At 45.6% G+C, this 12,618-nt stretch overlaps 1 protein-coding gene across 3 annotated transcripts in view; it reads left to right on the top strand.

The window, feature by feature from the left end:
- The window catches only part of PLXNC1 (plexin C1), a 155,600-nt gene that overhangs the window by 72,877 nt on the left and 70,105 nt on the right, over positions 1 to 12,618 (top strand). For all 3 annotated transcript variants that reach the window (XM_021092759.1, XM_021092758.1, XM_021092757.1), the window contains 3 exons: positions 856 to 940; positions 3,041 to 3,143; positions 3,284 to 3,385. In XM_021092759.1, coding sequence (XP_020948418.1) covers positions 856 to 940; positions 3,041 to 3,143; positions 3,284 to 3,385 — 290 coding nt within the window. The remainder of the gene's footprint in view (positions 1 to 855; positions 941 to 3,040; positions 3,144 to 3,283; positions 3,386 to 12,618) is intronic.

The raw sequence follows: 12,618 nt of genomic DNA, 5'->3' as shown, positions 1-12,618 counted from the left end.
AGGCACCCCCAGGCTGCTACCCCCAAACCTGGCCGTATATCGTCATTACCTGGGGAGAGTTGCAAACACAGATTCCTGGACCTATCCCAGGCCCGCTCAATCAGAGTATCTAGGAGTGCGGCTCCGGAGTCTCTATTTTCATCAGTTTCTCCAGCGAGTCTGATACACGGCTAGATTCAGGGATCACCTTGGGGAGAGTCATGAAAGTGACAGAGATCCAGGAAATACGCCGTTCCTCTAAGAGTGAATTAGCAGTGCTTTTATCCTATTCCTTTATTCTTTGGGGGTTTTCTGACCTATGGGTAGGTTTTCAAAAGCAGCTAAGAAACCCTTCATCCTAGATTTGGCAACAGTTGACTCCACGAAGATCATGGCTCCCAGCCCGTGGGAACCGCGCTTTGGAGTTTGTTAGGTAAATATTTGTAGTGTGGATTTTTTCTGAAGGTGCAGGATTCCCTCTCTAACATCCTGGGTATCGTGTTCTAGGCAGTTCTTGCCTGGTGGCTCGTTTGATTCCTAGGCTGTGGCCAATTACAAGCTGAGCGAGTGATCCCAGGGAGAGCAGGAGATGCTGATGGGCCGTAAAACGGCTTTTTCCTAGTGATTATCCGTGGGAGGCCTGGCACGCGAGGGGGGCCAGGGTCTGTTTGGAGGCTTGTTCTGTGCGCTTCGGCTGCGTGACGGGAGTGGCCCAGGGGAAGGGGCCACATGCTGATGGAAGTGTTGGTGAACAGCTGGCACACCCCACCCTGGATGCCGAGGAGGCAAAAAGATATTTATTTTTTGGCATTCCCAGCTTGGCTGGGTGGTCGCAGGGCTCCGCGGTAAATGACTTCTTTCCCCACTTTGCTCCAGATGTTTCCATCGTCACGATGTTCTCCTTTGGTTCCTGGCATTTGTCAAAAAGATTCAGCTTTACCAACTGCTCGTCATTGAGAGGGTAAGATTTTATTTGAAAGGGAAGTCTTCTCCAATTGGTGCTCATTGATTAATTTGCCTGGCTCCACGATTTCCTAAAGAACGCTTTGGTGGAGGAGAACTTTCCCAGGTGCCTTTTGGAGCGTGGCCTAACAGGAGGCAGGAGAGCCTCTCAGCTAATAAGCCGGCTCGTTCAAGCCTGAGTAAGTAAAATGTGCAGCAGCAGAGAGGCCAATAACGGTGCTGAGCTGCTCTTCACCCACAGGGAAACTCATTCTCCTCCAGACCAAGGGCTGCCCTTGAAGGCACAGGCCAAGGAGGGCTGCCTGTTTACTGATGGCTTCTCCCCATCAGAATAGCTTTGGGAATTTGGGTCAAAAGAGAGAGAAGTCACAGTCACGGGGGACAAGGGGACGTCTCTGTCATCAAAAGAATGCATTCATCTTGCACCACGTTTGGGCCCCTTGAGCTCTGTATCCCTCCGAGGTGGGACCATACCTCGCTCCTGGCTTCTAAGGCAGAGAGAAGACAGAGAAGCAGTGATTCCCGGAGTCTTGGTTTTCCAGCTGCAGGATGGGATTGCCGTTCCCATGGAGCCCGTAGGACGCTGTCTCATCAGTGATTGTGTCGTTCATTGAGTGGTTTGATTGACCAGCTATGAGGGGCCCAACTGTGGCTTTCCTTGGGCCTGGCCCGGGAGCCGTTGATTCTCTGGGGAAAAGGCCTTCGACCTGGAAGTGGCATTTGGAGGCCACCCCACGGCTCTCTGAACAGGAGCCGCTGGCCTTGCCCTCTCCTGCCGCAACGCTTGGAGAGCGGGATCGTGCTCAGTGATTTCTAATAAACAGAAGGAGATCAGGGGGGAAAGACACCCACACTTGAATCCGGAAGTCCACGGAAACAAGGGAAAAGGGGCGAATTAGATAGAACTGTGCAGCTCCCCGCCCCCGGGGTTAAGGCCTGGCAAGCGGAAGGGACATGTCCCCGGTCCCCAAGTAGGTAGTTAAGAGCAGACCTTAGACCCGCAGCTCCCAGAGCGCCAGCACCCTTTCCTTGGGTCCCTGCTTCCCCTCTGGAAAGCACTTAGTACCACTGTCGCACCTGAAGGGCGGCCATCCAAGCACAAGTCACAAACCTGCTGCTAGGAGACCTTGATGGCCCAAGGAACACATAAGCCAGTCTCTGCTTCCTTCTCCTGTGGAAGCTGCCACTTCTGAAGTCAGGGTCTCCGGATGCCTCAGTGCTTCTTGAGGAATATATGAAATACAAATGGTGTTCCCTCTCCCGCCTCATCCTCCCGGTCCCCAGGCTGAGGCTTCCTCTTGCCTCCCTTAGCTGTGTTTCCATTTTTATCCTTCTCTCCTTAACTCTGATTATCCTATTAAGTGCTTCTCAAGTCTTCCATTGTTATCCATGCATGATAGGTTATTTGATTAGTCGACACAATTCTTCCTTAATTTGATTAAAAAGCAAATGCTGGCACCCCATTTTCTCTGCTTGCCGAGTAGCACTTTTGGTTTCCCGTCTTTCAGGCGTTTGGTGGTGGTACTGCTGCAATGAGTGCGGGGCGGGGGGGGGGCTTACGAGGGAGTTGGGGGGAGATCAGTCTCCAGAGGGAAACTTATCTGAAGGTGGACAAATAGCAGAACTGGATTCAGAGACAGATTCAGTGGGTTCCTGTTATCTACCAACGCAGCAGGTGACCCCAGCTTCAGGTTTCCATGGCAACACCCCACCAAGTATAATGAGGGTCCATCAACCCCGAGGGCTGCCCAGAGCAGGGCACAGAGTCAGGTCTCTATCCCTAGCCTCAAAGGACTGGCCTCTCTCCTCCTGGGGTCATCACAGTCTCTCCAGGGATTGTTCTCTTTCTTCTTCTTTTAAATGCTCGAAAGCGGGCATCACAGAGGGAAATTCTAGGATGTGAACATTTTCCTAAAATGCAGGCATTAGTGTTCCCTGATGGTCGAGTGGGTTAAGGGTCTAGTGGTGTCACTGCTTTGGCTCAGGTCACTGCAATGGCTTGGGTTAGATCCCTGGTCTGGGAACTTCTGCATGCTGTGGGCATACCCTCCCGCCCCCCCAAAATTATAGGAATTAAGTTGGTTTTCCATGTTGCCAGATGCCCGGTATGTATTGGAACTGGCTGCACTTGGTGTAAAAGTGAGAAAAAATGTATCCATCCCTTCGTGGCTTGTGACCCTTCTGATTACGAGAGAAACCAGGTAAAGCGGCGTTTTCGGTATTACAAGGTTTAACCAAAAATCAGTGTCTGTGACTACCCTGCCCCAGCCTGTCTTTTGTGTTCATTTCAAAGTCTGAATTTCCACCCCTCTGGATGGTGAAGGGATGCTCTTCATTTCAGGAACTCTGCCCAGTTGCTCTGGAGAAGTGGGCACGACCTAAGTCAGCGGGAGGAGGAAGATTCAAGGAGAACCAGCGTAACCAAACTAACCAGGGCTTGCAGGTCAGACCCAATTTTTGCATCGATAATTGGAAAAATCCCTCTCTACTCCTGCTACTTTTGGGTGCCTTTGAAAAATTCCCCATTTTACTTTCTTCCCCAATTCCCTTTCTTACCTTCGGTTTTTAACCAAGTTTCACTTAATTGGCTCAATACATCAAAGGCTGCACATTCACATAAGAGAAATTAAAATTCTGTAATTATGAAAAATGATGTTCTGGTAGTAGTAAATTTTAAAGGTGACTTTGTGTCTCACTCAGGGGGAGTTAGAAGGAAGTATACAGCACACAGCACTGAGGGGATTTCAGTTTTTAACCACATGTTATGATTGCACTTCTGGGGCTATGGGAGGGCTGGCAGTGTCTATGCAAAATATACAGACGAAACTCTTGGGATTAGTTTTCTTTGGAGAGATGATCTAACCAGTGGATAATAGTGCCGAAACAAAGAATTATTTCTATTTAATTCATATACCTTTCTATTCACGTCTCAAAAATGGTCTTCACAGAAAAAATACTTGCCAGGAAATTTCTTTGGAAATTCCTCTTATTTTCTCCATAGTAAATCACCAAGCCCAACTGACAGACATGTTTGAAAAGAAAGAGTGTGACCATGTAAACATTTCCAGGCAGAATGTGGTGGCTGCACTTAGCACACAAGTGCTGGCTTCATTCAGTCAGTGGAATTTAATTGAGCATCTATTATGCGGTGAAAAACAAAAGAAGGACAATGTTCTCATTAACCTTGGGTCTAGTGGGAGCAGATAAATTAAAAATGGTAACATCTTTCTCTTCCTAAAGGCTCAGTTTTCTGTTTCATGACTCATCTGTGGCTTTGACTAATCCATTTGCTGCTACTTAAGGTCAATTGCCGATATAAATAAGTAGCACATTTTTAATCACTGCGCCAAAAGTTGATGGTAATCTCGAGTGAATTAAGTAACAGCAGAGGGAATGTGAGTCCCCGTGGATTTTGAAGTTAATTCAAAGCATTATGAAAGCTTGGTGTGCCCATATCGCCAGACCTGCAAAGCCTGTGAAGTTGTATTAAGTGATAAGATACATGTCTCTTCTCATTGGTTTATAAGGCATAGTGGCAGGTGTTTGAATCAAAAAGGCAGTGGCTTTTTAAAAAATTAAACTTCTCTTTTGTTGTTTCATTTTTAAAATTTTTGGTAAAATAGACATCACATAAAATTTACCGTTTTAAGTGTACAGCTCAGCACAAGTGTTAAGTACGGTCACGTGGTTTGTGCAGCCATCCCCACCATCCACCCCCAGAACACGCTTCATCTTGCAAAAGTGAAACTCTGTACCCGTTAAACCATAACTCCCCATTTGCTTTCCCCAGCCTCTGGTGACTACCATTCTGGGTTCTGCCTCTACAAACTGCATTACTCTAGGTACCGCAGATAAATGGAATCATAGAGGATTTGTCTTTTTATGACCAGCTTATTTCCCTTAGCTTAATGGTATCATGGCATACCACGGTTTATCCATTGGTCAGAATTTCCATTAAGGCTGAAGGATGGTCCTTGGTATTTATATACCATGTTTTCTCTCTTCAGCCATTGATGGACACTTGGTTTCTTCCTCCTCTTGGCTCTTGTAACTAATACTTCTATAAACATGTGTGTATAAACATCTCTTCGAGACCCAGTTTTCCAGAAATGGAATGGCTGGACCATGTGGTAATCCTACTTTTAAATTTTGGAAGAACACCGTGCTGTTTTCCGTAGTGCGCTGCCGTTTTGCGTTCCCATCAGCAGTGCGCAAGAGTTCCAGTTTCTCCACATGCTAGCCAACAGTTTCTTCGTTTTGTTTTTTGTTTGTGTTTGTGTTTTGATCATAGCCACCTTGAATGAGTGTAAGGTGGTGTGATGTGGTGGTGGTGTTTTGCATTTCCCTGATGATTAGTGACATGGAACATCTTTTTATGTGCTTTTGGCCATTGATATGCCTTGGAGGAAATGTCTGTTCAAGTCTTTTGCCCATTTTTTAATCAGGTCATTTGTTTTTTGTTGTTGAGTTGTAGGAGTTCTTTATATACTCTGGGTATATATAATAGATACATAATATATAAATATATATCAGACATGATTTACAAATATTTTCTTCCATTCTATAGGCTGTCTTTTCATTCTGTTGATTGTATCTTTTGATGCACCAAAGTTTTTTATTTCGATGAAGTCCAATTTATCTCTTTTTTAATTTTGTTGTTTATTCTTTGGGTGTCATATCCAAGAAATCATTGCCAAATCCAGTGTCATGAATCTTTTCTTCCAAGAGCTTTTTGGTGTTCCTGCTTTGTTTGAGGTATAGCTGAGGTACAATATTACATAAGTTTCAAGCGTACAAGATAGTGACTCATAACTTTTAAAGGTTATATTCCATTTATTATAAAATATTGGCAGTATTCCTTGTATTGTATAATATATCCTTGTAGCTTATTTATTTTATACATAGTAATTTGTACCTATTAATACCCCATCTTTTTTATAGTTTTATAAATATATAGTTTGACATATTTTTACATCTACATTATATGTATGTATTTTATAGGTTTATAGTTTTCTTTTCTTTTCTTTTTTTTTTTTTTTTGTCTTTTTAGTGCCACACCCACAGTATGTGGAGGATTCCAGGCTAGGGGTTGACTTGGAGCTACAGCTGCTGGCCTACACCACAGCCATAGCCACAGCAACGCGGGATCCAAGCCACGACTGTGACCCATACCACAACCCACAGCAATGCCGGATCCTTAACCCACTGAGCAAGGCCAGGGATCAAACCTGTGTCCTCATGGATGTTAGTCAGATTGGTTTCCACTGAGCTACAATGGGAACTCCTATAGTTTTATTTTTTAATTTATTTTTATTTTTTTAATCTTTTTTTTAAATTTCTTTATATATACATTTTTTTCTACTGTACAGCATGGTGACCCAGTTACACATGCATGTATACATTCTTTTTTCTCATGTTACATGTTCCATCATAAGTGACTAGACAGAGTTCCCAGTGCTACACAGCAGGATCCCATTGATAATCCATCCTGAAGGCAACATTCTGCATCTATTTACCCCAAGCTCCCGGTCCCTCCCACTCCCTTCCCCCTTGGCAACCACAAGTCTATTCTCCAAGTCCATGATTTTCTTTTCTGTGGAAATGTTCCTTTGTGCCATATATTAGATTCCAGATATAGGTGATATCATATGGTATTTGTCTTTCTCTTTCTGACTTACTTCATTCAGGATGAGAGTCTCTAGTTCCATCCATGTTGCTACAAATGGCATTATTTTGTTCTGTTTTATGGCCAAGTAGTATTCCACTGTGTATATGTAGCACATCTTCCTGATCCAATCATCTATCAGTGGACATTTGGGTTGATTCCAGGTCTTGGAACTCCTATAGTTTTAATTCTTACATTTAGGTCTTTGATCCACTTCATATATGGTGTAAGGTAAGGATCCAACTTCATTCATTTCCGTGTTTTCCCAACACCGTTCATTGAAAAGACTGACCTTTCCCAATTGAATGATGTTGGCATTCTTCTCAAAAATCATGTCAGGAGTTCCTGTCATGGCTCTGTGGTGAACGAACCCAACTAGTGTCCATGAAGACGTGGGTTCGATTCCTGGCCTTGCTCAGTGGGTTAAGGATCCGTCGTTGCTGTGGCGTAGGCCAGCAGCTACAGCTCTGATTAGACTCCTGGTCTGGGAACTTCCATATGCTGCGGGTACCGTCCTAAAAAGACAAAAAATAAATAAAAATAAAAATCATTTGGCCATATGCTACAGGGATTTACTTCTGGGCTATATACCCTATTCCTTTGGTCTATCTTAAAGCCCATAAGACACTGTTTTTTAATGTAGTTTATGTAATAAGTTTTGAAATCCGAGTGTATGAGTCCTTCAACTTTGTTCTTTTTTGTGATTATTTTGGAAGAAAATAAACTTTATTTTGAGGTAATTGTAGATTCACATGTAGTTGTGAGAAAATCATACAGAGAGACTTCATATATATTTTACTCAGTTTCCCCCAATAGTAACCTCTTGCAAAACAGAAGCACAGTATCACAACCAGGATATTGACAGTGACAACAGTCAAGACACAGCCTCGTCAGCTCAAGTCTCCCTCAGGTTCCCTGTGTACATGCACACCCACTTCCTCCTTCCCTCCCACACCCTGTGTCTGACCCCTGGCTGCTGCTCATCTAGTCTCCATTTCTGTAAATTTTTTTTTATCATTTCAGGGATTTTATTTAAATGGAATCATCCAGATGTACCCTTTGGGGATTGTCCTTTTTAACTCAACGTAATTCTCTGAAGATGCATCCAAGTTCTTTTATGCATCAATTGTGTCTTCTTTCTATTGCTAGGTATGGTTCAGGCAATGACTTTTTTTTTTTTTTTTTTTGCCTTTTCTAGGGCTGCTTCCATGGCATATGGAGGTTCCCAGGCTAGAGGTCGAATCGGAGCTATAGTCGCCAGTCTACATCACAGCCACAGCAAAGCGGGATCCGAGCAGCGTCTGGAACCTATACCACAGCTCACTGCAACGCCAGATCCCTAACCCACTGAGTGAGGCCAGGGATGGAACCCGCAACCTCATGGTTCCTAGTCGGATTTGTTAACCACTGAGCCATGACGGGAACTCCCCAGGCTATGGCTTTTTACATTTTTCTTTTAAAGGAAAAAAAATAAGGTCACAGCATTCTGGTTTCCTGTAGTATTGTATCTTCCTGACCCTTTGGACTTTTTGACACTATGTGGTTAAAAGAACTGGGGTCACCAAGAGAGCATGAGGAGGCTGGAAATAAACAAAAGTCCGGACCTCTCCAGTGCTTCTCTGGGAATGACCTTTGGAGAAAGACATTTTGTTAATACTGAAATGTTTTCTTTCAATACCTGACTCAGAACAGAATCTCAATTTTGGCTAATCGGCAATGGAGTGTGATTTGTCGCAGGAGGGGTTTCTCATGCTCTGGGACACACTGCTGATGTTCCATTATCAGATGGAATGTGTACACCCCGTTTCCAGTTTGGTCCTCATGCTGACCTTGAATGAAGCACTGAACACTCCATTCCTCGCAGAGGAGCCATCGGGGCCTTTCCTTCATCACATCGTCCACATCGCATGTGTACTGAGTGCTTCCCGTGTGCCGGGCACTGGGTTCATGAGATGGGAATGGCACAGAGGCAGTCTTGGGCATCCTGATGCTGAGCTTGGATTGATTCTTCCTATGGCACCTCGTAGATACTATTACGCTGAGCTTCATGGGTACCACGTGGAGGGCACCTGGCTTGTCCTCAGGCCCAAGAATCTTATGTGGACTTGAGTACACGAGTAAGAAGACAAGAGGAAAACAGTAACTTAGGGAAAGTACCAGATAGCGTACAAACCCAGAGAGCCTCTTGGTGCCCAGAACCTTGTCTCAGTCATTCCTGATTATTTAAGCCCCGTGCCTGGCAGTTAAAAACACTTCATCAGTGTGGTTGGTTACGTCTTTGACGGATGGATTGATTGATACAGATGGTGTTTCAGCTGATGTTTGAGGGAGGTGACAAGTGGAGACAGAGGTAAGGTCTTCTAAGCAGAGGGCCTAGCATCCGCAAAAGCATAGTGGGTTCCCAGAAAATTCCAGGATACCCATTACAGGAGACCCCAATGATTCAGTTGGACTGGAGCAGAAGGATGCAGGAAATAGGGGACAAAATACGATTGAAATGGCCCTGCCCCTAGAGAGCCTTACACTTCATTCTTCAGCGTCGAAAACCAGTGGAATGTTCTTCAAGACGTTTTATTTTGGTTTTTTTTTTAATTACTCAATGAATTTTATTATCTTTATAGTTGTACAGTGATCATCACGACCCAGTTTTATAGCATTTATAGCATTTATTTTTTTAATGCATGAATTTACTCATCCAAGGATGCCATACTTATGAGAGCAGGTTCCTGGTTCAACCCCTGTTTGGCCCCATCGCCCTCACATCCTATGATGCATCCTTTGACCATGACTTTTACCAAGGTGGGGGGCGGGGGGGCTGCCTCCCTTGGCTCTGTCATTTACCAGGGGGGCAGCCTTAGAAGAAGCATCACCGAAATAGAGATACAAACTCAAAGACCTATGTTCCTGCATTAGCTGGGAAATATTTGCAGCTCTAAGGGCCGGTCTCTATCAGAGACAGCTGGCCCTGTGGCCCTGCCCTGACCTCTCCCTCCTTTTCTTAACAGTCTTACATCTGGTGCCTCCACTTGCTGAGAAAAGAGGTGGCTGCTCTCTCTTTCCTGTTCTCAGGAAAGGCTGCGCAGATCTCTGCTATGATACTGTTCTAATATTTGTTATTCTTCACGGTATGCTTATCGCTGCCAGATAGAAATGCACTGTGTAAAACCGTGCCTCCTGCTCTCGGGGAGTCCACATGCTTTCTCTTCCCCGCAACTCCTCCCCTCTCCCTCCAGCACTTCCGACGTGCATTTTAGCTTCTCACAGGCCATCAGATGGCCTCTTTCAGGGCGCTTACCTTGAAAAGTGAAATCAAGTTCACGACCTACCTTGGTGAGTAGCTTCTATGGGCCTAGCCCTGTGCTGGGTGCTGTGGGGTTCACTGCCAATTACTTCTTCATTCACTCATTCGAAAAAGCATTTATTCGGGGTGTGGCCAGAAAGCACGGCCGCCCCCTCACCCGAATTGCACCGCATGTTCTCGGGGAATCTGGTGCCCAGCCATTCGTAGACCGACCTGCTCCCGGGTCAGGGTTTCATCCGTAGCAGAGCAGCTCCCTCGCTGCGATCTATTGAAAGTCAGCCCTCAACACAAGGGTTTGTGTTATTGAAAAAAAAAGAAAAGAAAAAAAAAAGAAAATGTGTTTCTTGAACACCTACTATGTGCTAGGCAGGTGGGCAAAATGTGCACTTATGAAGCTTATATTGTAGAAGTTATCTTACAGGAAGTAAGATTCATCTTCGTGAAGCATCTGAATCTGTACCACAGAAAAAACTGCAGGAAGGAACGCCACAATGTGCCCCATTGAGTAGCGGTGGCCCGTATTCCTTGAGCCTGGGCTCTATCTTCAAAGTGCCTCTTGATTCAAGCTTCTCAATAGACCTGCTTCCCCTGTTTGATAGACAAAGAAACATTGGCTTGCAGCACGTCACCAGGTCATAAATGATACACAAGAGATTTGAAGCCAGGCCCTCTGACTCCAGAGCCCACAGTTTTAACAGCTCCTCTGCACTGTATGACCTCAGTTGAATTTAAGCAAGCGTTGAGGAGTTCCCTTGTGGAGCATCAGGTTAAGGATCTGGCATTGTCACTGCAGCAGTTCGGGTCGCTGCTGTATCACCGGTTTGCTCCCTGGCCCAGGAACTTCTGCATGCTGTGGACATGGCCAAACAGAAAGTGTCATGTCGCATTGATGATAAAAATTATTCTGGAAGGGACGTCCCCGCTTGGCACTGGGCTGACCAAGCCTGCCCCACGGATGCCATGGGTGTGGGGTAGGACAAAGACCTCCAGCATGAGAAGGTTCTCAGGGAATGCGTGACCATCAAAGCCTTGGCATGAGAGGGGTGGGCTGGGTGTGCTCAGAGTGAAGGAGACAGACCCAAGCAAGGCTGGCATCTTCTCCAAGGCCGGAGAGCAGAAGAGGCTTCAGATGGGACACCGAGGCCCTGAGGAGAGGGGAGCCGCACGGGTTGGGGTGAAGATGAAACCTGGCTGAGGCGTGGATTTGGAGTGGTGAGGTTAAAGTCGTCAGCAGGGCTTTCTGCTGGAAGGGAGGCGCTGCCCTTCCTGGTCCCAGAGTCCCAGGCACCGTGTCTGGTTCTGGAGTCGTACGCGGAACGTTCAGTGACCAAGAGTGACTGCATCATGGACGGGCCTTGGCAGCTGCACCTCGAAGTCCCTCAGGTCAGAGACGTGAGCCCTGAGCTCCCCGCATGGGGCCTGGGCATCTCCAGGTCCATCTCAGTCTGCGTTCTAACTTGTGACAGTTCCTGGAATCAAGGAGTCGTGACATCCCCCGTCCCCTCGAGCCGGTCCCTGGGTCCCTGGGAGGGAGCGTTCGCCTGGGGGCTGAGTGTCAGATGGGCATCACCTCTGTTCCATTTAATGCTCTCGTGTTTCCTGAGCAGGATTGTATTTTGCTGCTTTCTTTCCGCATCTCCCCTCCTCTCCCGCGTGACCATCTCCGCTGCCCATGGCCGCTCGGCTCGCCGTGTGCATTTCATGAATACACCACGTCCCTCCTTCTCTGCCAGGAATGAAGATGTTGTTAAATAATTCGGAACCCGCCACTCACCCCTGATGGGCCCTTGAGGACACCTTCCTTTAATTAGGGGTGCTACCTTTCATCTCTCCGACGTCCTTTGGTTTCATAGTTCCAGCTGGTTTTGCATCCACGTGACTTTTTAATCCCGTCCTTTTTGAACTAATTTCATGAGTGAACATCTGAGAGACGTTTTCCTGAGTGTGGATTCAGGTCCAGGCCTACAGAGAGCTCTGCTCTATTCAGATTTTTTTTTTCCCAACAGATTAATAGAGTGCAATGTGGTCTTAATAAACCGAGCCTTCCTCATGTACCTCTTTCCAATATTCTTTTCAATCAGCCTGGTGTCTTCTCCACTCATGTCGTGGTCATTTGAATTGTGTTGACGTCAGGCTTCACAAAAGGCGCTCTGTCTGTCAGGAGTAATCCTCTAGACCTTTCCAGAGGTAGCTGTTTCTGAGCGGTTGTGCTATTCCCAGGGTCTTAGAATGGCTTTGCTGTTTAAAAATTTTTTAAAAAAACTGGGTATTCTCTAATCATCTCACTAACCAGTTTCTAATGTGGTTTTTTTTTATATATATATACAAAACAAGGAGTGAATTAAACTCGTGAGCAACCAAAGCTCCTTGCATTTTATTAAACAATTTGAAATTGTTCTGCCATTAAAAAACAACTCTGAAGTTTTTAAAATATAACTGGCAGGAAGGAGGCTGCTCTGAGGTTAATGGCTGGACAACACAGGGCTCTCAGGGCCAGAGCCAGTGGTGTTTCGACTTGATAAATGGAAATCCTTGGACATAGGATGAGGGCGGCATCTCACTGTAGAGCTGTAAGAAATTGCCTCTTTGCGTCAAGCTAGATTATGTTTTTGAATTAACCCCTCGTATGTGTCAGCTTATGGGACCTGCTACGTCATTTCAGGCTGTGAATGAACTCTTGATTAAAATACAGAAATAGATCTACAGTATT

The sequence above is a fragment of the Sus scrofa genome, chromosome 5 (assembly GCF_000003025.6).
Source record: "Sus scrofa isolate TJ Tabasco breed Duroc chromosome 5, Sscrofa11.1, whole genome shotgun sequence".
Classification (NCBI taxonomy): domain Eukaryota; kingdom Metazoa; phylum Chordata; class Mammalia; order Artiodactyla; family Suidae; genus Sus; species Sus scrofa.
This window is presented reverse-complemented; position numbering and strand designations above follow the sequence as displayed.